Source organism: Marmota flaviventris, chromosome 2, assembly GCF_047511675.1.
Source record: "Marmota flaviventris isolate mMarFla1 chromosome 2, mMarFla1.hap1, whole genome shotgun sequence".
Classification (NCBI taxonomy): Eukaryota; Metazoa; Chordata; class Mammalia; order Rodentia; family Sciuridae; genus Marmota; species Marmota flaviventris.
This window is the reverse complement of record NC_092499.1, coordinates 28,163,902-28,191,648: the sequence shown is the minus strand read 5'-3', so window position 1 is coordinate 28,191,648 and position 27,747 is coordinate 28,163,902. Positions and strand designations below refer to the sequence as shown.

Genomic DNA, 27,747 nt, shown 5'->3' with positions numbered 1-27,747 from the left:
TGAAACTGCTAACAAATTAAACTGGTGGCATTTGTTCTTATGAGGCATGCAGTTTCCTGAAGAAAACTTCATGTAAACCACTTAAAGAAATGATTCAAAGTAACTGCTAACTTTTTCTTTTAGACTTCTTTAAATGATCTCAAAAATATTTCTCCCACAAATGTTTATTGAATAAATATTTCATTTTGCCCCAAAGGCAGTTCACTAAGGATTTAAGAAAGTAGCATAAACAGGACGGGGATGTAGCTCAGTGGTACAGTACTTGTTTAAGCATGTGCAAGGCCCTGAGTTCAATCCCCAGCACAGGAAAAAAAAAAAAAAAAAAGAAACATAAGTACATGGTTCTAAAGTGTTTTATTAGAATTGTGTAAAGTTGTGTTCCATCACACATGTAACATGCAGTTACAAATATTTGATACAAAAATAACTAATTCTAATATTGAACACAGAATAGTTTTATATTAATAATAAAAACCAAAACTGAGTTTTTCTTGGAAAATTTAAATTCAGGCCATTATTTCACAATTTGGAACTCCGAATAATCCAGCTTCAAGATGACTTTCTCATTGCTGAAATTTGCTCTGTCAATGTGCGATTTGGGACTTCCTTTTGTCTCAAGCCATTCCTGCATGCGATGCACCTTGGAGATGGGACCTTGCAATTGTCCTTGTACTGTGCCCCGGTCAGTGTTCTGGACCCAGCCTACCAATCCTAGCTTTTTACCCTCAGCCTAAGGGGAGAATGAGAGAGAGAGAGAGAGAGACATACAGATCCAGTGAGACTGAACAAAATAAGACTATAATCTCTTGCCAGAATCTTGGCCTAGAATCAAGCCACTGAAACCAATTTGATACTGTCCAGAAAAGTCAAAACAGAAAGACAGCAAGGAGGATCTCATTGCTGATCTTAACATCAAGTGTTGGTCACTTGACTCCATTTCCTTCTTTCTACTCTATAAAACCCAGGCACTAGAATTTTTCAATATGTAGTAAATTTGGTTAAGTACTAAAGACTTAAGTCCAAAACAGATGCTTTTATAATGATCCCTGAAGGCAGATTGTTTTTTAGGATATTGGATTGTATCTTGTTCATTTAACCTTAATCAAGAATCTACTGGGTAAGGTAAATGGAAAAAGCGTGAAGTTATCTGATCCTTCCCTTTGTCTTTAACCAGGACCACACCTAAACATAACCAGATGAATTAGTGTCCATTATATCTTTAAAGATCATTAAAGAGTATTTTGCAATTTTCTGGGCAACTCATCCATTGTTTGTACTGTAGAGAAACTAACTGTCTAACCCAACATGTTTATGTTGCATTCAAAGCCCACTTTCTGTCAGCCTCCTAGAGAAGGAAAACAGCTGTGACCAGTCTCTGAACACCAAGCTTTCATGAAACTACATAACTATTAGGTTTTCACTTGACTTTCTTCTCCTTTGTCTAAATAATCATAATGTCCTTAAAGTTGAATAAACTTACAAAAGCCAACTAATCACTGTAGTGGCTTTTTTTTTTTTTTCAATCTTATTTCCTTTAAGTCACTAAGCTATGGCAAGACTTGAACATTTAGAAAAAGGTAGCAATATTTTAGATATGTTTATTTTTGTGTAAATATATAGTTAGAATAGTATAAAGGTCATTGATTATAAAGTAATATATCTAATAAAAGAAGGTTCGTGAATTACAAAAGAAAATGGGAATTAACATGATTGCATGTCTAAATGCCAAAGTAGTGACCCAGTAAATGTGGGAAATTGCTGAGTTCACCAAACAAAACTTTATGTAGAGCAGGAAAAAAAAAAATCTATGATAAGAAACTGTAGCATCCATCAAATCAGGTAGGTTCAAAGCAAAGACATGTCTGCATAATGAACAAAAGGGACTCTGGTCAAATAACTGTTTAAGGGAGGAAATTAAGGAATGAAGAAAAACAGGAGATACCTACAGCATGCATTGCTAAGTGCCAGAGGAGAAAACGTAAAAGAAAAATGCTGAGAATGGACTTTGATGAAGACTCAATATCCAACTGACTAACAATTGCACTGTTCTACTTCAAATTAACATAGGGGGGTTGGCCATCTCTAGTACTTAGAGTTACCATATATGGTAAATAGCTATCAGACTGATAGTGCAGTTTTGAGCACACAGGGTTATAACAGTCAAATCTTTAAACTGCAGTGAACTCCTGAGAATCAATAAAACACTCCAAAATTTGAAAAATCTATTTGTGCACTCAATTCTCTTAATTTCTTAAGGAATAGCATAATGTGGGCTGGGGCTGAAGCTCAGTGGCAGAGCGTTTGCCTTGCACATGTGAAGCACTGGATTCAATCCTCAGCACCACGTAAAAATAAACAAATAAAATAAAGGCATGCTGTCCATCTACAACTACAAAATTTTTTTTTTTTTTAATAAAAGAATAGCATTGGGCTGGGGATGTGGCTCAAGCGGAAGCGTGCTCGCCTGGCATGCGCTGTGGCCCGGGTTCGATCCTCAGCACCACATACAAACAAAGATGTTGTGTCCGCCAAAAACTAAGAAATAAATATTAAAAAATTCTCTCTCTCTCTCTCTCTCTCGCTCTCCTCTCTCTCTTTAAAAAAAAAAAGAATAGCATAATGTTGCTCATTCATGTTCAACTTTGTATATCTGCCTTTAAGTGAGGAAGCGCGTGTTTTTTTTAAATAAAATTCCAAAAGCTAATTTTACCTTATAACCATATTTCTGCTTAAACAATGTTCTGACATTTTTTTATAACAAATTTAAGGATTATGATCATCAATTCTAGTTTGCAATCTAAAAAGAAAGTCTTTTCAAATCAGTAACTTAGAATTCCATCTTAATAGAAAAAGAAGAGTGAATGAAACTAAAAGCAAGCAGAAGGAAATAATAAAGAATAAGCCCGGTGAGGGGGCACATGCCTATAATCCCAGTGGCTCAGGAGGCTGAGGCAGGAGTTCAAAGCCAGCCTCAGCAAAAGCGAGGCACCAAGCAACTCAGTGAAACACTGTCTAAATGAAATACAAAATAGGGCTGGGGATGTGGTTCAATGGTTGAGTGTCCCTGAGTTCAATCCCTGAAACCATCCTCCTCACCCCCCAAAAAGAGCAGAAGTCAATAAAGAATAGAAAAATGAAGAAAATAAATAAAACCAAAAGTTAGTCTTTGAAAAGGTCAACAAAATTGAAAACCTTTAGCTAGACTGACAGAAAGAAGGCTCAAATGATTAAAATGAAAGAGGGGCTATAACTACCAACCTTACAAAAAAGGGACAACTATGAACAATGGTATGCCAACAAATTAGACAACTTAGGTAAAAAGGACAGATTCCTAGGAAGACAAATTGAATCAAGAATAAATAGAGAGCTGTAGCTGTAGCTCAGTGGCAGAGCACTTGCCTAGCATGTGTGAGGCACTGGGTTCAATCCTTAATATCACATAAAAATAAACAACTAAAATAAAGGTATTCTGTCCATCTACAACTACAAAAAAATTTTTAAACAAAACAGAAATAGAAATGGAAAATCTGAACAGACTTATTATAAGAGATTAAATTAGTAATCAAAAAACTTCAAAGGAAAAGCCCAGGACCAAATGGCTTTTCTTTGATAAAATTTCTTTCTTTCTTTTCTTTTCTTTTCTTTTTTTTTTTTTTTTGATAGAATTCTATCAAAAGTTTAAAGAAATTCACCAATCCTTCACAAATTTTTACAAAAAATAGAAGAGGAAACACTTCTCAACTAATTCTATTCATCTAGCATTATCCTCATACAAAATCAAAGCATCACAAGAAAAGAAAACTTTAGACCAACCAATAGCTTTTATGAATACAGAAGCAAAAATCCTCAACAAAATACTAGCAAACCAAACCCAGCAAATATAAAGAAGATTACATAACAAGACAAACTGGGTTTTATGCCAGGAATGCAAGGTTGGTTCAACATACAAGAAGTAATCCATTTAATATGCCATATTAATGAATAAAACAAAACTACACAATCCTCTCATTAATGTAAAAAAAAAAAAAAACGCACTCAAAAAAATCCCCAAACTCTTTTATGATTAAAAACATTCAAGAAACTAGAAACAGAAAGGAACTTCCTAACCTGATAAGAGTACTGAAAAGCCCACAATTAATATCATACCTAATAGTGAAAAGCACTGAAAGCTTTCCCCATAAAGCAGGAACAAACAAAGATATCTGCTTTTGCCACTTTTATTCAAAATTTTATTTATTATCTTTAAGGTTGTACTCAGGGCAGGGAAAAAGAAAAGGCACTCGGAAAGGAAGAAAGAAACTTACCTCTACTTGCAAATGACATACTCTGTATACCAAAAATCCTAAGGAACACAAACACACACATAAACTAGAGCTAATAAACAAGTTCACATGGTTACAGGAATCAAGATTGGTATACAAAAATCTATTATATTTCTAAACACTAGCAATGGACAACTGAAAAACAAATTAAGTAAGCAATCCCAATTACAATAGCATCTAAAATCATAAAATGCCTAGAAATCAATTTAACAAAAGAAGTAGACAATTACAAATCATTGTTGAAAAAGAATAAAGATTTAAATAAAAAGGCTTTCCATGTTCATGGACTGGAAGACTTCATATTAAAATGGCAATATTCCCAAATTAATCTATAGATTCAACACAATCTATCCAAAAATCTCAGATCTTTTTTTGCAGAAATTGACAAATTTCCCTAAAATTTACATGGAAACATAAGGGACCCAGAATAGCTAAAAATAATCACAAAAGGGAAGAACAAAGTTGAAGGACTCACTTTCTGATTTCTGAACTTTTCCAAAGCTACAATAATCGAAGCAGGAAGCTACAGTGCACACCTAATTCCAGCTACTCCAGGTGCTGAGGCAGGAGGACTGCAAATTCAAGGCCAGCTTTAACAACTTAGCAAGACTCTGTCTCAAGATACAAAGGGCTAGGAGTACAGTTCAGTTATTGGGCACTTGCCTAGAATGTGTGAGGTCCTGGGTTAAAAATAAAAAATAAACTACAGCAACTCAGACAATGTGGTATTGGCATTAAAAAAAAGGCATACAGATCAATGGAAGTAAACTAAGAGTCCATAACCCCTACAATTTTGAAAAGGGTGCTATGATGAATCAATGGAAGAAATATTAGTCTTTTCAACAAATACTTTTGGAACACCTGGATATCCATATGCAAAAGAATGAAGTTAGGGTTGGGGTATAGCTGCATACGTAGTATGTGCAAGACCCTGGGTTCAATCGCCAACACACACACACACACACACACACACACACACGAATAAGATTGGACTTCTTAATGCTAACACTAAAAAAATCAAACTTGATTAAAGACTTAAATCTAGAAGCTTAAACTATGAAAGTCTTAGAAGGAAATGTAGGCATGAATCTTGATCTTGGATGAGGCAAAGGTTTCTTAAATGTAATACATGCTAAATTAGACTTCATCAAAATTAAAAACTATGCCCGGTGCCTGTTATCCCAGCAGCTTGGGAGGCTGAGGCAGGAAGACTGCAAGTTCAAAGCCAGGCCCAGCAACTTAGTGAGGCCCTAAACAACTTAGCAAGACCCTATCTCAAAAATAAAAATAAAATAAAAAGGGCTGGTGATGTAGCTCAGTGGTTAAGCACCCCTGGGTTCAATCACTGGTACAAAAAAAAAAGAAAGAAAGAAAGAAAAACTTTTGTACTTCAAAGGACATTATATTATCAAGTGAAATGATAATTCACAGAATGGGAAAAATATCTGCAAATCATACATCTGATAAAAGACTAGGGTCCAGAATATATAGGAAATTCTTATGAATCAATAAGAAAAAAAATAACTCAAAAAACTAAGCAAATGATTTAAATGGAAATTTCTTCAATGAAGATATGCAATATCTTCTTTCACATGCCAATAAACACATGAAAAGATGTTCAACATCTTAGTCATTAGGAGAAGGCAAATCAAAATCAGAGTATACAAATACAGCAGAATATTACCAGATTTTTAAAAGGAGGAAATGCTGATACATGATCCCTGAATGAACATTGAGGACATTATACTAAGTGAAATAAGCCAGTCACAAAGGAACTATACTGATTCTACTTATGAGTTACCTTGAATAGTCAAATTCATAAACAGGAAAAGTAAAATCACAATTGTCAGGGACTGGGCAGAGGGAAAAATGGGGAGTTAATGGCTAATGGGTACAGAATTTCAGTTTTGCAAGATAAAAATAATTCCATGGATAGATTATGGTGATGGTAACATAACTATGCATGAATGTACTGAGGGTCACTGAACTGTATATTTAAAATGGTTAACATTGTAAATTTTACATTATGTGTATTCTACCACAACTTTAGAAAAACATGCTGTATAATTTCCAAATAGTTTTGGATTTTCCAATTATCTTTAGTTACTGATCTGTATGTTCTCCACTATGACCTAAATCCTTTTAAATTCCTTGATGCCTGAAAACAAAACAAATAATGACAAAAATTCTCAATGTGAGACTATTACCTCACTTCCTCTGGGATAGTTGTAATAAATAAGGTAGTGACAAGGGTTGGCAAGGATCTGGAAAAACTGGAATTCTCATAAACTGGTGGTGGAAATGTAGAATGGTTTAGTGGTTTTGGAAAAATTGGCGGTTCCGCAAAAAGTTAAACAGAGTTGTCAAATGACCTTGCAATCTACTCCTAGGTATATACACTTAAAGGAACAGAAAATACTGTCTACACAAATACATGTAATAAATGTTCACAGCATTATTCCTAATAACCCCAAATAGGAAACAACCCAAATGTCCATTCATTAATAGAATAAAATATAATAAATCCATACAATGAAATATTATTCAACCATAAAAAGGAACAAAATACAGATACATACTACAATATAGATGAACTTTGAAAACACTGTTAAGTGAAATGAACCAGAAACAAAAGGTCACATTTCTATGATTCCATTTTAGTATTAAATGTCCTGAATAGGCAACTCCATAGAGACAGAAAGTAGGTTAGTGGTTGCCAGGGGCTGGGAGAATAAGGAGTAAGTGCTAACAGGTAGGTTTTCTTTTCTGGGGTGATTAATATATTTTGAAATTAGTGTGCAACTTTGTGTAAATGCAAAAAACCACTGAATTATACTTTTTTAAAGGATGAACTTTATGGAATGTGAATTATATTCCCACTTAAAAAATAGCCCATTCCCGTATTCTCATTCATTTCTCTAGAAGTGATGAAATTTAATTCAGGACTTAGATGATATTGACATGCAAAGTGACTATAGCAAAATAAGACAACTGTTAAAAATAACATATTTAAATGATTATAAATGGTAAAGAATAAGCTACAATCTAATTTTAAAATGACATTTTCCTTGTAGTTTTCCTAACCACTACTTGTTTTTCTGCATTCTTTTATTCTCTCTTTGACAGAGGGTAAAAGGTGGCAGGTATAGTAAGATGGACTATATACTATCTGGTCCTTTTCTCTGAACAACTTTGACTAATCTTTGAAGTTGTCACCTTGATTTATTAAGTCACAGAAACTTACTCTGCACTGGCAGCCAAACTAATTAGAACTTAGCTCTTGCAATGACTTTCACCAACTCTCTTTTCAACAAGCACTTCTCATATGAGTATGAAACAGAAAGAAATGATTTGCAAATAATTAGAATAAGAGGTATTGACAGAGTGGGAGGAATATTATTATTATTTTAAACTTTAATTGCTAAGAGGTGCTTATTTTAAAAATGTGTTCAATAAAATGAAATTCTGAAGAAAAAAAAAAAAGAGGTATTGACAATTGACATTCCTATTTCAAAGATTCAGGTTTGAATTTTGAGTACCACAGTCCCAGCAGTGTAACACCTGGAAAATCTGGCAATCCTAACTCATTACCCATTGAACACAGAGTGGAATTAGACACAGAGTGGGAGGCAACAGTCTGATATCTCCCTGCAGAAGGCAGGAGGGAAATTGAGATTGCACTTGGGTGTGTGTATGCTAAGGGAAGATTACTGACACTAAAGCAGAGGTAACAGTTTGTTTATCTCCTCAAATACTCTGTATTAATATAGTAGGAATACCAAACTCCATGTTCTGTGTTACCATTATCTAGGTAATCTGGAAAAGATAAAATATTTTTAGTTAGAAAATCTTCAGCTGGAAAAGGTGAATGTTCTTCCACAGCTAAAATGAACAGAAAGGAATTCAGTTGGGATGTTGGGAGATGGTTGGAGAAATGATAAAGGTTGGAGAGAGAAATAAAATGTAGCAGTTATGGGACTGGAATTGTAGTTCAGTGGTAGAGTGCTTGCCTCTGTGTTCGATTCCCAGCACCACATATAAATAAGCAAATAAAATAAAGGTCCATCAACAACAAAAAATATATGTGTGTGTGTATGTCTTTATATATGTGTGTCTTTATGCGTATATATATATATATATATATATATATATATATATATATAAAGAAAACGTAGCAGGTATGATTGAAGTAATAACTTAATTTACAGAAATATGATCAGTTCTTCTAAAGGCCATTTTTCCTCGATGAGAGGTAGCCTTCCTACAACAAATGTGACTACGTTTGATAAAACCACAACAAGGTGAACTAGACATATTCCCCTTCGGAAGAAAAAGACCGTTAACAAGTTTGTCTACATGTTCAGACACCACTGTTAGAAACAGGCCAATAATAACATCAGGAGAATCTTCCATTTACATCATGTTTTACAAACTGCAAAGCATTTTCACATCCTTACCATTCAGCTACCGAATGCCAGCTTCTTCCAGTTCACATGTCAGAAATGCGTCTCTGGTTCCCAGAATTATAACCTAGGCATGTCCCCAAAGCCTGTAGGCCACATACCTGAGTGTACTTGCGGAAAAACACCCCTTGCACCTTCCCAAAAATTTCGTAATCCACTGATACCAAGGTGTCCCCTTCTGCCATGCTCAAACCTGTCAGAGACCAGGAAAGCAAAAATAGTAAAGGACGACCCCAGGACCCCCAATCCACAGGCAGAAAGAAAGGGCCACATGGCCCTTCTCCATCCATCACCACTGCATCCTGGACTCCAAAGAGCAAGTGAGTGGACTGGCATAAACGGAAGCCTGTGAGTAACAGGAAGACACCTGGGGAGGGAACCTGGGCCCGGTAGAAGCTCCTCAGGGGCAGACACCTGCTGACCCAATTACCTGTCCCGCTCCCTCCCATCCACTCCTCTTCCCACTCAGCCGCCAGAATCCCCTTCCACAACATTCAGGACTAATCGAACTCAGGGCCATGCCTTGGGGCCCTCTCCCCAGCTCACCCTCCTCTTTTCCCCACAGGGGGCCGAATCACACCGGCGACCACCTAGCCAACCGCCCCCAGCCGCGCAAACGGCCGCTCCCGGAAGTTTAGAGTGTGGCTCCTCCTTCGCTGCCTCGCACGCCCATTACCTCGCTCGACCAATCAGGGGGGGCGTCTTACCCCTGAGCCCGCCCAGTGGACTGGAGGTCCAGCGGCTGGGCGCCCGACTTGGGAATGTGTTCAGTGTCTCTCTCGTCTTCCATAGACTCACCCCGTAACCCGTCTCAGTCGCTAAGTGTACCCCTCTTCTGAGATTCTCAAAAGTAAAAAGGCATAGACGACGAGAAACACTGGGATACATTCATTTATTCAATAAACACCGACTGACAGCCTTCAATAAACACCACTGACACATAGTAAAGGACGACCAGGCGCTGTTCTAGGCACTTGACATACATCAGTAAACACAACAGAATCCTGCCCTAAGGGAATTTAAATTCTGGAGTTGGGAGTCAGACAACAGACATTAAACATCATAAATAAATAAACTGAATAGGACACATGCCACTTTTCTGGACTCTTTCAATTTGGGGTCATGCCTAGCAGGGGGGAGATACAGGACATCTTGGTGGAGGTTATTTCTCCTGGAATTCTGGAAGCTGTCCATCAGAGACTACCTTACTAAGAAAATGCTTGAAGAACTAAATAAAGGAAACACATACACAAGCAAATGGTTCATGGCTCTAGAATCTCAGTTGACTTAGTCTAAACCAAATTACCAAATTTCATGAATTTATTTTTGTCTAAAGGGAATTGTCAAGGGGGTGTTGTAGGTGACATTTGTTAAAATTAGAGTCAATTTTCAAACATTTAAATCCAGCCACCCTTATGATTAAGAATGTGTATGAAGCTGGGCATGGTGGTGCACACCTGTAATCCCAGAGGCTTGGGAGGCTGAGACAGGACAATCAAAAGTTCAAAACCAGATTCAGCAACTGCAAAGCGCTAAGCAACTCAGTGAGACCCTATCTCTAAATAAAAAATATAAAATAGGGTTGGGGATGTGGCTCAGTGATTGAGTGCCCCTAAGTTCAATCCCCAGGACCCCCCCCCCCACCAGAAAAACGTGTATGAATGGTGCACCCCTGTAATGCCAGCGATTTGGGAGGCTGAGGCAGAAAGGTTGCAAGTTCAAGGGCAGCTTCAGCAACTTAGTGAGGCCCTAAGCAATTTAGCAAGATTCTGTGCCAGAATAAAGAAAAAAAAAAAAAAAGAACTGGGAATGTGGCTCAGTGGTTAATCACCCCTGTACCAAAAAAAAAAAAAAAAAAAAAAGAAAAAAGAAAGAAAGAAAAAGAATGTCTGTGAAGGAAAACTGATGTTTATTGTTCCTCTTTGGATTGCTTGTTTATTGCTTGTATGCATTACATCCCTCTGTAAAACTCCATTTGTGAATATGCCAGGTTGGCAGACTTGGCATAGTGAGGCGGGTTTGCAACAATAGACATGGAAATTCATCATTCCATTAGCTCCCCACTATAGATTAAGGATCCAGGTCCTACAGAATCTTAAAACCCCCAGTGCAGTGACAGCTGGATTTAATGCTGTACATGGAATTATTTGAAAATGATGCACCTGGCTGATGTTATTTCTTTAAAATTCATTTTTAAAAAAGGTTTTCTCTGGAATTTAAAACTTATTGAGTGTCTCAATGTATGGGGCATCATATGGTATACAAAGATGAATAATAATTTTTGCCCTCAATTTAGTGTAAGGGATAAATATGCATGCACATAATGATAATTCAATGCATGACATGGCAATTCAGTTCCATGAACACCTACTGAGAGCTGCTCAATATGAACCAGATAGAAAATGTTAGAAGGAGCAGAGAGTAATTCTGACTGGGAAGACTAGGAAAGTGTTCTTGGAAAGTAGTTTTCCAGAGTTACATGACCACAATTTGATGATTTGATTCCAGGCAGCCAGTCCAGAGTCCATTCCCCAAAATTCCATGACTACCACCACCCAGTTTGTGGAGCTTGTGGTAAGGTGGTACCACGGAGAGGAGACAGTACAAGAAGTCACCACAGCTAAACCAGGGGCTCTCCACCCTGGCTGCATATTAGGACTTTTAGGGAAGCTTTTAAAACTATGGATGCCTGGGCCTCACCCAAGATATATATTCTTTGAGCATTTTTTTTTTTTTTTGTACTGGAGAAAGAACCCAGGGACCCTTTACCACCAAGCTACATCCTTGTACTTTTTTTGCTTTTTATTTTGAGACAAGGTTTCATGCTAAGTTGCCCAGGCTGGCTTCAAACTTGTGATCCTCCTGCTTCAGCCTCCAAGTTGCTGCAATTATAGGCATGTGCTACACAGTGCCCAGCTTTTTAAGAAATCTTAATGCACAGCCAGGGTTGAGACCTACTGGGCTAGACGCTGGGGTTTATTCAGGGGAGGCAGGGATGAAAAGATAGGTTGGACCTAATAGAAATGCCATGCTAAGTATGCATTTCAATTTCATTCTACGGGTGAAGGAGTCTTCACCAGGAGAGGAAAATGATAGGATCAGTATTTAGTAAGCTAAATTTAATCCTTTCACAATGTATACATATATCAAAGCATCACATTGTACCCTATAAATATATACAATTTTTATTTATAAATTTATAAATAAAAAGTGTGTATGTGGTACTTGGGAATCCAACCCAGGACCTCACGTATGCTAGGCACATGTTCTACCACGGAGCTTCATCCCCAGCCCCTGTCAATTATCTCGATTATCTCTCTCTCTCTTTTGCAGTACTGGGCATTGAACCCCGGGCCTTAGCACATACAAGGCAAGCACTGTACCACTGAGCTATATTCCCAGTCCCCTTTAAAAAAAAAAAAAATTAAGGCAGGATCTTGCTAAGTTGTCTAGGCTGGCCTTGAACTTGTGATCCTCCTGCCTCAGCAGCCAGGCTAGTTGGGATTACAAATGTGTGTCAGCATACTTGACTTCAATTATATCTTTTTTTTTTTCTTCAGGGCCTCATGCATACTAGACAAGTGCTGTATCACTGAGGTACATCCCAGCCCCTCAACAAAATCTTAATAAAGCCAAGAAAGAAGTATTTAGACTCATTAGTCTGGCAGCATCAAGAAGGATGGATTTGGGAACAGATGTTAAAGGCAAGTGTAACAGTAAGAAGCGTGATAGCATCCCAATGAGAAGTATGGAAGAACTCAACTAGGGCACTAAAAACAAACAAAGGGACATTATTTATTTATTTATTCACAGTAAGGAGAATTGAACCCACAGTCATTTTATCAATGAGCTCCATCCCCAGTCCTTTTAAAAATTTGAGACAAGGTCTCACTAAGTTGCAGAGGCTGGTCTTGAACTTGCAGTTCTCCTGCCTCAGCCTCTCTAGTAGCTAGGATTACAGGAATATGCCATTGCCACCGTGCCTGGCAGGAAGGGCTACTTATGGGAGACATTCGAGAAGCAAACTCAACAGAACCTGCAGGTCAGTCAGAAGAAAGAGGTGATAAAAGGAAGGTGTGGAAGGTGAATCTTGCTCTGAGCAGGAGTGGGGATGTGGAGAAGCAGCAGACTGGGGATGGAGAGGTGATTAAGAGCTTTGTGTTCTGTCACACTGAGCTTGAGGTTCCTGAGGCTCAGTCATGTGCAGGTGTTAAATGGGCAGTTGGAAAATTCTAACTACGGAGACAGGCTACAGTTCAGCTGAACAGCATTTAAACATAGGTGAAACCTGAAATTTCAGCATTTGATAAAAGGAAGAGAATGTCTGGAACTGCACATATGTAAAAAGTAAGAAAGAGGGCTCAGGAGAATACCTAAATTTAGAGAACAAGTGGGAAAAAAGACATAAATGCTAGAGACCTGGAAGAAGGTGGAGCAAAGACATGAAAAAAGAAACCAAGAAGGAGCAAGTGAAAAGAGTTCTAAGATGGTGATTAATCAATAATGTCAAGTGAGTAGGCTTGAAAGAGAAGCTTGTCTTTGGTCATGAGAAGGTCACTGGCAGCCACGCAATTAAATAAACTGGAGAGGGTAGCAGCAAGACCACAGTGGAACAGACAATGAGTGGGGGGGGGGGACAGCAGATGTAGTTTTCCATTAAGAACTCTTGTGGAGCTGGGCGTGGTGGCCTTCATCTGTAATCCCAAGAGGCTGAGGCAGGACACGCTAGGCCAACCTGGCCACTTAGCAAGACCCTATCTCAAAATACAAAATTTAAAAGGGCTGGAGGTGGAGCTCAGTTGTAGAGAACCCCTGGGTTCCATTTCCCATAGGGGTGTGGGGGCGCGGAATGAGTGGGATCCTAACATAGAGATGACAGGTCAAGGGAAATGAGATTTGTTTTGTAGGGAACAGTTAATGTATTTTAACACCGAAGAAAAGGAGCCTGTGGAGATTAACAAGATGGAGGGGTAAAGTGATGGAGTCAATTCCTTGAGGGCTCTGAAAGAAAGAAATTCAGGAGAGAGGCCCTTCTTTCTCAGAAAGCAGAGGGAAGGCAGTCAGAGGGAGGGTAACATGCTGGGAAATTCTACTAGCTTGCGGGGAAGCTGTGGAAGTTGACAAGAGACAGGGGGAGGCTGAGATGACCTGGCCCTAAGCAGAGTAGGGTATGTTCCCATTTGCATACATCTGTAATCCCAGCAGCAGAGGAGACTGAGGCAGGAGGATGGAAAGTTCAAAGCCAGCCTCAGCAATTTAGTGAGGCCCTAAGCAACTTAACAAGACCCTGTTTCAAAATAAAAAAATACATAAAAGGGCTGGGGATGTGGCTCAGTGGTTAAGTGGCCCTGGGTTTAATCCTTGGTACCAAAAAAAAAAAAAAGAAGAGTCAACTAGGAATAAAAGAACTGCCCTTGGAGGGCCCACCAAGAAATTTGTTAACATGTGACGGCTCCAATCTGACATGCTGAAGTGCTAACACCGACTGCTGCTGTCTACATTGTTTTCCATGTGCTGGAATCTTTTGAGTAGGGAAAAAGTGAGCTGCCTGTTCTAAACAGCTTACCCAAATTAACTGAAGCATGAAGAAGACAAATAAATTCTCTTCTGATGTCAAAAAGTTAGAGTATCATTTAGTGTTGAAACCAAGTTATGCCTGATTATTTCCGATCCGGTAGTTAAATTTATTATCATTACATTTGGCTGAGTCATTCCTGAGCCCTAAGTAGAGACGTCCAGAGTTACCACGTGAGAGAAAACATTATAATATTAAAATAATTAGATTGGCCACAAAAACTACCCCGGAAAGACTGCGTAGGGGAAAAAAAAAAAAAAAAAAAAAAAAAAAAAAAAAAAAAAAAGAAAGAAAAAGAAAAAGAAAAATTGACAGCAAGCTCCAAAGTACTGGCAAGGGAAGAAAGCACGGAGAGCATATAGCCATACCTGGGGCCCGTACAGAGCAGCCGAGCGTGCTAAGAAAGGCTATCAGCAGGCCCACTCCGGCTAACCAGGCGGATACCGGAATCCTGCGGCGGGATGACTCTGGGGCACATCTAGGGGTTCCGCCCTTTGCCAGAGACGGGCACACCCCAAGGTCAGGGAACATCGTTCTCAGAAAAATACAAGTTCTTCTTTGATGGAGCCCCAGAAAAGCCTTTCCTGTCCCTCCCCCTTTTCCCAAGGGCAGGGCTGAACTGAGCTGCAGAGTTGGCTGGACACTGGGTCAAGTGACACTGAGACCGACCGCACCCCACTGGCCCCGGCCGCTCTGGACCGCGTGCAGACTGCGCCTGCGCGCGCCTCCCAAGCGGAGTTACCGGGGAGAGGCGAGGAGGGGCGCGCTCCGCGCTCAGGTCTCCAGGCAACTGGAATAACAGAAGCCAGCTAAAAGCGCCTGCGCGGCTGTCGTTTGCTGAAGGGTCTGGTCTCCAAAGCTAGGTCCCGGGGTTTTCCCTGAGCTGGAGCGGTGCCGAGAGCCTCAGGTACCGGGAAGGGAGAGGAGACTTGGGGTCAGCACCTTGACCTCCGGAGGGCCTTAGGAGCAGGAGAGCGAGGTCTTGTTCCCCCAAAGCGGAGTGCCCAGTGAGGATTCCCGCTTGACCCTCCTGGACAGAACATAACTTCCCGTTCCGAATCCAAACCCGGCCATGGCCAGGTCAAATGGCCCCCACCTCTCAAGTTACAGGCCTTCCACCGTCTGTGCCGTGGGGACTCCTTGGATAAAGGATTTGACAACCAGGCTCTAGTGGCTTCTGTGCTTCTTGGAGTCCTGCACCGTTCCATCAGGAGGAAAGCCCTGAGAACTCTGCACTAAGCCACTGGGTTTCATTTTTCTTACCTGTAAAACGTTTAATTTACAGGTGAAGAAACTGGGGCCAGCAAGAGGAAGTTGTTGTTCTGTGTCACAGTCTAAAACTTGACCTTCAATCCAGTGCTGTTTTACCTCCTTCATAATAACGTATGGCAGAGGCTGGGATTGGTGGAAAGGAAACCTAAGTGGCAGGAACACTTGTATCATGTTCATTTTTCTATCCTCAGGGCCTAACACAGTGTCTGACACTTGATCATCACTCACCATATGCTCACTGAAGGGAATCTCTGGCAGAATCAGCTCCACTGTCCCTAGAAAAGTTTAAAGGGAAATGTGGGCAGGGCAAATGTAGAAACAGTTTACTTTAGCAGCCGGGAGTGAACCTCAAACAAATTCTTCACATGTATCTGGTTTAAATCTTCCCTAGGCTTCTGTCCAGGCCCTGAATGGCTGGTCTCCAGTTGGCTCCACATCTGCCTGTGGGCGTTATGTTCCCACATAATAAAACGGAAGCTCCAGGGCTCCACTCAGCCAAGCAAGACCCTTATGAACAAGGTGACTCTTCCCAGCGATCCTCGATGGGGCAGAACAATTTTCAGCAGAAGCTTTTGAGCAACAAAGAACTGGCACTGGATAATGTCTACTCTCAACCCAAATGGAACACCCGCACACCAGCCCGGAGCTACTCTTATCCCCACTGTGCTGGAATCAGCCAGCGAGACATGGGCAGTGATCTCCTGGGCCAAGGAAAGGGTTTGCTTTACCCAAGTTCTCAATCTCGATATCCCAAAGCAAATGACCAGGACTTCATCCCCTTTACAAAAAAGCGAGTTGGGGTGGACCGGGCATACCCACTGAAACCCATGGTCCACCGCAAGTATCATAGTACAGGTGAGGCCAGCACTGATGGGGACCAGAATGTCTGCCTAAGAACCCCTGAGCCAAGAGAATTTACAGACAGCAATTTTGATTTGAGGAATGGGGTGAACTCATCTGTTCTTGCTGACTTGCAGCGGGAGAAGGCCAGGGCAAACCTCCGAAGGACTGAGTGGCTGCAGATCCAAAGATTGGAAGCTGCAGGGGAGAGCTTAGAGGAGGAAATTCGAAGAAAGGAGATTCTCCTGAGAGAAAAGTTGAAGAAAATAGAAGAGGAACTTAGAAGGATCCAGAAGGTAAAAGAACAGGCCAAGGGAAATGAAGACAGAGGGCTACAGAGAATGATCTTTCCCAGGAGGGAAGTTGATAACAGCAACACAACATACAAACCTGTTTTCTCCCCACAATTTGGGTCTGAAGAGGTATTTAGTAGAGACAGGAGAGAGGACGAAGCCTGGGGACAGCCTCAAGAAACTTTTAGTTCATTCCAGTTCTCTGATTATAGAATCCAGAGGCTTAAAAGGGAAAGGCTGGTGGCAAGCAACAACAAAATCCGAGACCAAGCCTCAGGGCCATTAGTGGCAAAGTTCTCTCAGCCTTTGGAAGAACCAAGCAGCGATTTGGAGAGATCCACAAGAAGTTCTAGCCCATGCAGGACACCAGGCTCCTCAGGTTCCAGCTGCTCCAATGAAGAGCCAGAACTGGGCAAATGCAGCCACTGTGGACGCAAATTTCTCTTGCTCAGGCTGGAGAGACACTCTGCCATCTGTGGCAGGATGCAGGGTTCCAAGAGGAAAGTGTTTGACTCCTCCAGGGCCCGGGCTAAAGGCACGGAGCTAGAGCAGTACTTGAATTGGAAGGGGCCAGCTGCAGTCAAGGTAATAAAAACCTTGTGGATTTGACTTTGTATATGGATCCTTGTGAGGACCTATTATGTTCTCACCGGTTTCTTTAGGGAAAACTCATGTGTCTTGTAGGCTGAAGGTGGGAATTAATACTTGTTGAGCATTCATATGTGCCAGGCACCATGACAGGAGTTTTTCATGGGATTTTTACAACTCTGTGATGGTGACATTATCTCTCATTTTATCAGTTCAGATATCAAGGCTCAGACCTATCCTAAACACTCAAACACACACACACACACACACACACACACTCACACCAAGGCTCATACACGTCAAGTAACTTTCTTGAGGTCATAGCTTTAAGTGGCAGGGCCAATATGTAAATCTTGGTTGGGCTGAAAAAATCTAGAATTAAAGAAATAGGTGCCCTTTTGGTTATAAAAGTAGTACATGTTTATACCACAGAAACTTTTTTAAAAACATGAAACACCCAAAGAAAAACTATGAAGCATTTTATGTTCATTTTCTTGGCTCCTTGTTTTTGGCAATATGCTGTCACCTTCCAAGACTAGCATCTGTCACCACTCCTTTAGCTCTATCTTTTCTTTCTAGATTAGCTTCTTAGTAAATATAAGAAGCACAACTACATTTGAATTTTTTTCTCTCTTTTCAGAGTGTAAACACCTTGAAGGTAGGGACTTTTATTTTTTTGTACTGGAGACCTTTTGGTTTATCTGTTTTTGGTTATCTCTCAAAAAATTCCTCCTGTTAGAAAAACCAGGTTGTAAAATGTATGCGCTTCAAAACACTGACATATAAGTTCAGGGGAACTTCATAGATATATTTGGACAGATGTGGAGGAGATTGTCTCATAAATAACCTGATTGTCAAGGTTGTACAACTTGGTTTGTAATATGAATATTTCTAAAAGTGTGGCATGCTGACAAAGTGTTGTATATTAGTTTTTGTGAATATTAGAAAAATACAAAAACATGTTAAGCTATAATTATAATATCTGGGGATCATGAATTTAAAGAATTGTAGTAAAGAAAACAAAGTTGTCAGCGTTGGAGATCCTAGGCCATACGATTGATCTCAAAGGCCCCATTTAGCTCTAATGTTCTAGGAAAATGAAATTGTCCTCTGTCTTTATTTCTTTGCTGTGCAGGCACCTCTCTCATCTACTAGTTTATGTGTGTATTTGCTGAGGCCCTTCCAAAACTCACATTGATGTGATGGCCATTAAGAGATGTATTCAAGTTCTTTTCTCTCAGAAAAGATGATCTCCCTGAAATATAGCTTCCAACACAAAGCCAACATTTTGCACCAGCAAATGACAGGATGGCTAGTTACTGTTCTTTCTTGTTTTCTTTTTGGTTAACTCAGTAATCCACTGGGGAATCCTTTGTCCCACCATAGCAATTTATTTTTGGCCACAACCTAAAAGAATCTTGTGCTTCTTAAATTCCTAAATATAGTAGCAATGAAGCAAAAGAATTAGGTTTCTGAGGTCAAGATGCCCCACCTTTGTGAAAAAAAATTTGAGGGAATGTGTTGCATTGAGGACCCCAAGACAGGATTGAGATGGACCCACTCCTGAGAATGCCCCAAGGCTTATTCCAGACCACTTTGCCTTTGGAAGCTGTCATTCCTCTAGTGCACTCCCAAGAACAAATGATTTTCCGGATATCCTTTTATCTTTATATTACTTGTATCTCTTGTCTACTGGAAGGTAAGCATTTGAGGACAGGAACCACACACACATCTTTGTGTTTTGTGCTTACAGTGTTGAGTAAAATTAATTATGATAAATAATTAAAAGATAATATTGTATATTTAGGGAAGCTTCCCCTAATTGAATTCTCTTTAAGGTCCCTGGACACCATCTCTAACACTGACTCTTTTGCCGCCTTCTCTGTTTCTGTAAGAGACTTTCTTAATGGATCCTTTCTCTTTCTTTGGTAGTATTTCTCAATGTTATCAACAGCTTTTTGACCTCTATTTTTCTTCTTTTAAAGATTAATTTCAATTAATATTTGCATGCATTTAAAAAATCATATAGTACTCATCTACAGTGCAGATCAGTGGTATCCTTCACTGACCTTTCATCCAGCCCTCATTTCTGTTACATGGTTCTTTTGATATGCATATCATATTTAGAATATTTACATATCCTAAATGATTATTTTCTTGATTTTCCAATATTCTGCATTATCTGGTGATTTCTTATGGAACTGCAAATTCCATAAGAATATCCTATTTCCACTGCCCTTACTTTTTTTCCACCCCTTTTCCTTCACTGTAGCTGAATCACTATTTTGGGTTTTATTCATTAGTTGGCTTTTTATCTGACTGTCTACATTTTGTTCACTGATGAGAGAACAAATTTTGCCCCGTCCACATGTACCTCGAGTTAAAAACTGACTTATGTTTTCATTTCCTTCATCTTCTACATGTCTATCTCTAGTTTATTTTTCCTAAGAGATCCATCTGATGTCAGACATCTGTTTATGTTTTCTTAAGTGGTCAAACACCTCTCATAACGTTAGCACCAGTTTTATTTTCCTGAAAATCCCCTTTCCTCTACTCTTTCTCCTCTTGCTTCAGTCTGGACTGGCTCTTTTCCAGGCCTGGTGCAGACCTGTTTTTTGGGGGGACTTCTCTTAGCTTCTCTTCTGTGTTGGATCCTCTATTTTCAGTATCCTCTGCCTTCTTTTTTCTTGCTTTTGAAAGCTAAGAAATGTTCATGGGAGGTAAATTTTTTTGTCTTGGAATGAGTGAAAATATCTATACAATAGACTCCTATTTGACAATTTAGCTGGGTACAGAATTCTAAGTGGAGAATGATTTTATCAGAACTTCAAAGCACTGGGTTCAATCCCCAGAACCACCAAAGGAAAAAAAAAATACTACAGATGAAATTATGATGATTATGCTAGGATACACAGTAAGCCATTTCAGTCTCAAGATTTGTACTTTTCAATTCTAAAAATGTTAATTGTATTATTTATTGGATAGTTTTCTCCTTGTGCTTTCTCTATTCTTTTTGGAACTCCTGTTAGCCATATGTTGGACTTCCTGTTTTCTAATCTTTTCTACTTTCTATTTTGAATTTTTTTCCCATTCCAAGGAATTTTCTTGACATTATTTTATAACACTTCTACTTCATTTTTAGGTTTAGCTATGAGAGTTTTCATATATAATAGGTCTAGTTCTCTGATTGTTCCTGATTTTTTCCCCCCTTTCTTTTTTGGTGGTGCTAGGGATTGAACTGAGAGCATCATGCATGGTAGGCAAATGCCATAGTACTGAGCTACATCCCCAGCCTAGGGTCATTGGTTTTTAATAGATTCCTTTATGGACACATTCTCTTCTAAGATTCATTTTATTGATGTTTTTCTGTAAAAAGTTTTCTTCTTGTTGCTGTTTCCTGAGGTTTTCTTTATTTTACATTTTGCGGGGGGGTCTTTTCCTTGTTAGAGCTTTCATCAAATATCTAGTGGTCTTTGGCTGTCCATTCATATTTATGATTACATAGGCCTTGTTGACTAGGGGCCTTGTTAAGATTATCAAGCAGAATCTTATAATTGGGTGCCCCAAGGTCAGTCTGGAGGCTTTTCTCTGCACTGCTTGGTGCATTCAGAGAACGCTTCTCTTCCCTAAGAGAACACAAAAGTGATTGTTACTCTGGGAGCTGAGTTGTGGGGTGGAGGCTGACAGTTGCACAATTTGCTATATATATCCTTGCACTTAGTCTAGTCTCCATTTTCAAGCCCAAGATTAACCCTGTTCTCTACCCTGTCTGGACTTCCCGAGTCTGAAATCCATCCAGTTCAATTTCTCCAGAGGAAAAAAACCCTGTTCTTATGTGAGGTTATTGGGAGTGTTGGATGTTCAAAGGGAGGGGAGCCCTGGGGTCCGGCATGTTTTCATCCCTGTATCTCCGTGCTTCCCTTTGCCTGGTTCTTTCAAGCACTGATCCTCTCAGGTGTTCTACTGAGAATGACTTGCCTCCTAGTATTATATTCCCTTGCAGGCCCTTGGTCTATGCCTCCATTCTGACAAATGAGTTATCACAATTGCTCCTTTTCTGTTCTCTTTGACCATGTAGATAAACACCCTTTTTATTTCCTACTGTCATCCACATGGAGACTCAGGAAGGAGATAAGACAAACACTACTTTGAAGGACCAGTCTTCTTTTTACATTATAGGTTGAACCTCCTCGGAAGAACAACTGGAGGCAGAAGCACGAATCTTTCATCCATACCCTCCGTCATGCACGGGAGATCCAGCAGATAATTGCCAAAGGTGGAAAACCCTCAGACTTGCATACCATCCTGCCTGCAGAAAACCCAGACTATATTCAGTGTCCTCACTGTAGCCGCCACTTTGCTCCCAAAGTGGCTGAGCGACACATTCCCAAGTGTAAGACCATTAAGAACCGTCCTCCACCTCCACGGAAGCATTGTAGTTGAGCAGGCAATAGTGGAAACATCCTTGAGTAGTTAAGAAGGTTCTACTACAGCAATGAACAGAAGTAGAATAATTTGATATAAAGATAAAAAGAAAACTTTGACATCACCTAGAACTGCCTGCAGAACCAGAAACAATAAGAGCAAATGCTAGGCTGCAAGAGGCAGGAGGAAGACTCAGCTTCCCACTAAATTAAAATCTCTACTGTTTGCCTTATGGTTTTGCCCTAGGAACTGATGGGTGAAGACACAGAACAGCGAGTAGCCTATATTAAAGCTGTCTTCTTGCAAGCCAGACTGTGGTTTGTACTAGTGAAGTGCCTGTATTTGGTTGTACCTTTTGGTCATGGTATGTGTGTGGTTTCTGTTAATTCTTCTGGCTCTTGCAAGAAGTTGAAGTTTTGAGAGGAGTTGGGATCAGAGGACCATGAACACCCAGTTGGTAACTTTTATAAAAGACAATGCAAGGGCTTTGAGTCCCCTTCAACACTTAGCATCACCCCACAGTCTCAGCCACAAGGCATTATTAATGGAAATCAATCCTTGGCTTCCCTGGGGCATGGTCCTGGCCAAATGCCAAAAAAAGTATGCGATGTTAGGGCATGAATATGTCCTAAACCTTCCCTGTGTTGTACTGTATAATAAAGGAAACATCTTTATTTACTTCACAGAGTAGGGGTGGTAGGGTACCATGGTAGGAAGCTCATTATTCTTCTCCCTACTTGTTCTTTATTCTAATGGGTTTCATATGTTGAAAAAAAGAAAAAGGAAGAAGCTGCTAGCCCTCTGGCTATCAAATCAGGTTGTTGACTTTTTTTTTTTTGGTGCTACTGGGGATTGAACCTAGGGATGCTTTACCACTGAGATACATCATCAGTTCTTTTTTTTTATTTTTAAAATTTTAAATAGGGTCTCACTAAATGTCTGAGGCTTTGAACTTGTGATCCCCCTGCCTCAGTATCCTTACTAGCTATGATTACAGGCATGTGGTGACCTCCACACCTGGCCTGAATGACTCTGAGTCAACAAATCTACTATCAAAGTAAGCTGGGACTGTGTATAGTGTCACATGTCCTTGCTGACTAGAGCACTGTCCAATTTCTATCTTAGAGAGTAAACTTTGAAGGGGAAAGGAGCAGATCTTTTTAATTTTCTATGAAGAATAGTGCTTAGTGCAAGTTAGGCCCTCAATTAAAGGGTTTTGAGGACTTAAAAAATTAAATAAAAAGATCAGTGAGTCCTTAAGGAAAGCTCATAGGCACAATGGATATTTACTTAACCCAATATTTACATTTCCCAGGCAAGTTTAATGAGGAATACACTAAGTTCCACACTTGATATTAAGAGCAATAGATGCAAAGAATAAGCTGTGGCCATGGTTACAGAGTAGAAGCCTATGGACAGTTCTGTCCCACAGCTGTGTATTATTTGGCTGCACAGTGTTAAAATCTGACATTTAAAAACTGGAATACAGAACATCTCTTGAAAAACTGGAAACACCGAACCAGCAACCTAATGACAAATTTGGTGGGGTTCAGAAAACGTGGCTCCGTCAGTGGAGGCGACAGCAGGTGGGGCCTGTGTCACTTGCCTCATCTGCCTCCTTGCACCTGGGATTGGGATCCCTGGATGAGGTCATTAAGGTCCTCAAAACCCATCAACTATGAATATGTATGTAGAGAGTGCTTTCTATAGACATGGATGCAGTAGTAATTCATTCTTAAATTGCCAAAGAAATAAAAAAATAGTCAATGCCTGGTGTTCTCTTTGATCTCTATATGTTTAGACCTTGCTTATTCACTTACTAGTCTTTTAAATTTAGCTTGACTTGGATTTGGAGAAGAGGTAAGAACTTTATTTCTAAGTCTCTTCCTGGATAGGATGAGAGAAGACACAAAAATGCTGCCTGTAAATGTCTATATTTTATATTACTTTATCCAGGAAACTTTAGTCCAAGTAAACATTATAAATTTTAAAAGTTCAAAAAGTTAAGCTATGGGAAAAATCTCATGGTGGAACTCACATGGAAATTCACTTCATTTATAAGTGTGTGCAGAGATAGTATTTCTTCAGATTTCATGCAGGACGGCACCTTCTGGTCAACATTTGCTTTCAGGTGATTGATGACTCTTCACACTACCCAAGAGGTAGCAGAGATTTGACGGTTGAGCTTTTCTCTTTATGTTCATGGTTCTGGGGGGTTTAATGATCAGTACATTTATTTCCTTAGTTAAACATTAAAGCAATAAATGATTTCTGGCTTTGCAGCAGGAAGGACATGTTTTACTGTTTGCTATGCTCTGACGCTACCATCTCTAATACTTTCTTGGAGGCCCAGAGACTGCATTGAATGAATTTGCCCAAAATACATCCTTGCTTTGGAACTGTCCTATTAGGAATGTTTTTGAATAGATGATGAACCAAATGAAATTTGAGTTTTAGACTTCAGCAAAATGCTTAGCCAAGAGCAGTTGTCACTTGGCTGTGCTAGGCCAGGGAGACCAAATATGGCTCAGCCTCTTTGAGGGAAAAATTTTATACACAGAAACTGGAATGATCACTTGGAAAAGCCCCCACAAGACTAAGGAGGCAAGTACAGGAAAGGACCATTCTTTTAATAACTTATTTTTTTTCTTCCTCTGAACTTACAGCACTGTCATTTCAAAGTTTTCATAAAAAAGTTGAAATAGCAGAAATGATTCTGTTGGCAAGAATAAGATATGGAAAAGCAGCAGAGATTATTTCTGTGCAGTGTTCCTTGTGCTGTTCCCGTTACAAGAACACTTATTTATTTATATAAACATTCATGGAATCAAAGATTCAGATCCAGAATGTGGGTGTTTTATCTCCAGTGATGGTGGCCATGCGCAGGCTTACTGAGGCACAGCACTAATTGAGAGTTTAAATGTTTATTTAAAACAGAAATGCCAAACCACTCCACCCTCAACCTTTCCAGCATCTGGCTAACAATAAGCTAGTTCTTCTGCAACAGTGTCAGCATAGAAGAGTAACTCAGGTTATACTGTAACTCAAAAGCAATACCTAGAACCGCATAAAGAAGAAAAGCAGGACAAAGGGGGGAATCAGCTACAGGAAACCATTCAAAGGCACTTCTGCTGTCTTGACTTTCACTCTCTCCAACGCATGGCTGCCACCTCTGAACTGGTTTCTGTTTGCATAGCTGTTTGGTGGGAAAAATCATGTTGTCCCAGGCACAATTTGGGAAAGTGCAATTGTCTCTAAGGCACAGAACTCAGGTTCTCATCCAGATTACTAGCAAACCTAGACTTCCCTAGGAAATATGCTAGAGAAACTGACCAATGCGTTCCACGGCTAGGGAATGACTCTCCTCTAGAAACAAAGCAAGGGCTTTGAGCCCCCTTCAGCACTTACCATCACCCCACAGTCTCAGCAACGTACCCATATCCCTTAGCTCCAGAGCAGAAGCCAGCTCCATGATGAACACCAAAACTAGCCCTGCTGCTCAGGCCTGCTGAAATGGTGAGCATCAGGATGCAGGAACATTGAGAGGTCAGTCAGTCCTTGAGAAACCAATGCTGCATTTATGATGAACCGAAACCAGCTGTCAGGGTTTACAGCAAACCCTCAGACCTTGTAACCTTAATTCAGGGTTGGCCTTCCCCTTATTTTAGGAAAAGGCTTCAGTGACTACATTAGTACTAATGTACTATTCTTCTCAGAATTGAGAAAACAATGGGACTTCAAACCAAAGAGGATCCCATTGGACAGAGTTGCCCATCCCCAGAGATGAGACTTTCTCTGAGCGCCAGCCTTTATACCACCAATTTTAGGGAAACGGCAGATTTTCCCTTACACAGGCCCTCCTGCAATATTTAACAGATCTGTTTGGTTTCTGAAAACAAAATTATTTGTGACTTGTAGGGAGGAAGGATGTAAGACCATCAAATCAGCTCCTGTGACCCTAACTACCACAGGAACACTTTATAAGGCTTGGTGGAAACCCAAAGCCTACATCCTCATGGGCACCATCTAACACTTGCCTAGAACTATCTATATGGAGTTTTGTTCTTCCAGGACACTATTTCTCTTGCTCCTGTCTACAAAGGCACATCACAAGTGAGCTCACTGCCAAACTCCTTTCTTTTGGCAGGTTCGATCTGTTTTGTTAGGCTTCTGGGACCTCCAGGGTTTGGTGCTGGCTTTGGGCCACTCAAGTAAGAAAGATGATTCAGATTCACTGGTTATGACATGGCTTCAAAAACACCAAAAAGGGGAAAAATACTGACTAAACATACAGGAAGGGATTAGGCCTCGAAGAGCCACAAAGGCAGAGGCACAAAAGCTTCCCAGGTGTAGAAGACTCAGCGTCACCCTGATGCCTCTCAGACACCAGGCAGTGGCACTAATGGAGGCACTCCTTGTGATTTTCCTAAGGCTCTTCTCACTGCCCCCACTGAACCCTCTGAGACACCTCTTCTCTCAGAGGCGTCTTTCAGAGCTGGGAAATCCCACCCTGCACTGGCCACAGCCTGAAACTCCAGCAGTGTGATGAGGTGGGACCTGCCCTTTGTCTACTCCTCATGGAAGACATTTCAATCAACCCTCAGAGGAAAAGCATTCTAAGCCCACTTTTCCTCCTAAAGCATTTAGCTGCACGAAGTAATTGAACTTTCTGAAAACAAACCCTAGATTGACTCCACCAGACATTTTCCTGGACTCTGGGCTCCTGAGAGGGCTCAGAATACTTTGCCACTCTCCAGAGGAACCTGGGTGGGCCACACATGGTCCCAGCTTGCCCCCATTTCACACTTTTCCCTCCCCCACCCAGAGGTGCAATGCCTGGTGCTGAATTCCCATGGCAGCTTCCGATCAACGATGAAAATGACAAATGGGATATGAGCTGCTACCAGCGCGATTAAAGTGAGCACCGTGTCTCCTCTTCAAAGGGGGGATCAACAGATAAGGTACGGAGCTGCTGCTGCTATGGCAGTCACTGGTGACAAAGCTAGGGCCACAGGGCCCTTCCATTCTCCAAAACAATAAAATCACTCCTAGATCCTATCTAAAAGGCAATGCCACTCTCCAAATGTACTAGGAAAGTGCTTCAGAGCCTCCGCCTTACGTTCCTTGTCTGCAAGTGAACAAAGCCAGGAAAGCTGCTCTCTGCGTTCGGTAGGTGTGCTGTGAAGTATTCTGGATCCCAGTTTCCTGGGGGCAATATAGGCTCAGGAGACTAGAGGCTGGGTCGACAGGAGTCTGTTCCCAGAAGGCACCAGGAATCTGAATCTAAGTCAGGCTTCGGATCCATTTCCATCTCTTCCTTTGTTGTCTGAGTTCCTCTGGAATGCATCCCCACCTGTCCAGAGAAAACAGTTCTATATTAGCAAAAGTGCCATCGGGTCCCAGCAATTCAGGACTGTTTTCAATGTTTATATCCACATTTTTGTAGGAAGTTCATGGCACTAACTTGGAAAATATCCATATCTTTACATTTGTGGCAGGCAGGGTTCCAACTGCTGTGGTTTGCCTAGGACCACAGGGTTTCCTGGGACACAGAACTCTGTTTTAAAACCGAAACAGTCCTGGACAAAATGATCTTCCTGCCTACTAGAGCTGTCAATCTTACCTCAAATGTATATATTACTTTCTAAAATACTTTCAGAGGCATTCTTTCATTTAATCCAAAAACAAAAAACAAAATAAAGAAAACCCTTGATATGGGATGGGTTGCAGGAAGCTATCCATGAGTTACATGAAGGTCTTCTCTCAGTATGGTAGCCAGGGAGACTTAGGTTTGGCTTCTCGAACTTCCATGGCTCTCCCCTGGCAATAGATTGCCCAAAGCACTTGACCTTTATCTCCACTCTGCTAGGAAGATATTTCATAGTAGCCCCGTGCGGGGGATGCAGGCAAGAGTTGGCCATATTATTTTCTTCTTTAGGTGAGGAACCAGGGCTCAGAGAAACAAAGTA

The 27,747-nt window shown here is 40.4% G+C and overlaps 3 protein-coding genes across 4 annotated transcripts in view; 1 reads left to right on the top strand and 2 right to left on the bottom strand.

Moving 5' to 3' along the window:
* Window positions 1–335: 335 nt before the first annotated feature.
* On the bottom strand, window positions 336–14,985 carry Acyp1 (acylphosphatase 1). Of its 2 annotated transcripts, none has more exons than XM_027931598.2 (3): window positions 14,729–14,985; window positions 8,887–8,978; window positions 336–730 (listed from the first exon to the last, which is right to left on the bottom strand). In XM_027931598.2, exons 1-3 carry the CDS (start codon window positions 14,889–14,891, stop codon window positions 515–517), a joined length of 471 nt encoding a protein of 156 aa, XP_027787399.2. In that variant the 5' UTR covers window positions 14,892–14,985; the 3' UTR covers window positions 336–514. The 2 variants fall into 2 exon arrangements, with proteins under 2 accessions (XP_027787399.2, XP_027787400.2); XM_027931599.2 differs by lacking the exon at window positions 14,729–14,985 and adding an exon at window positions 9,332–9,433.
* A 1,057-nt stretch (window positions 14,986–16,042) lies between these two features.
* Zc2hc1c (zinc finger C2HC-type containing 1C) lies at window positions 16,043–24,313 on the top strand. The gene is made up of 2 exons (XM_027931745.3): window positions 16,043–17,350; window positions 21,533–24,313. Exons 1-2 carry the CDS (start codon window positions 16,043–16,045, stop codon window positions 21,794–21,796), a joined length of 1,572 nt encoding a protein of 523 aa, XP_027787546.1. The 3' UTR covers window positions 21,797–24,313.
* A 373-nt stretch (window positions 24,314–24,686) lies between these two features.
* Window positions 24,687–27,747, bottom strand: part of Nek9 (NIMA related kinase 9) — a 39,328-nt gene continuing 36,267 nt past the window's right edge. The window contains exon 22 of the mRNA XM_027931744.2: window positions 24,687–27,131. Within this exon, the coding sequence (XP_027787545.1) occupies window positions 27,009–27,131 (123 nt within the window). The 3' untranslated portion in view covers window positions 24,687–27,008. The remainder of the gene's footprint in view (window positions 27,132–27,747) is intronic.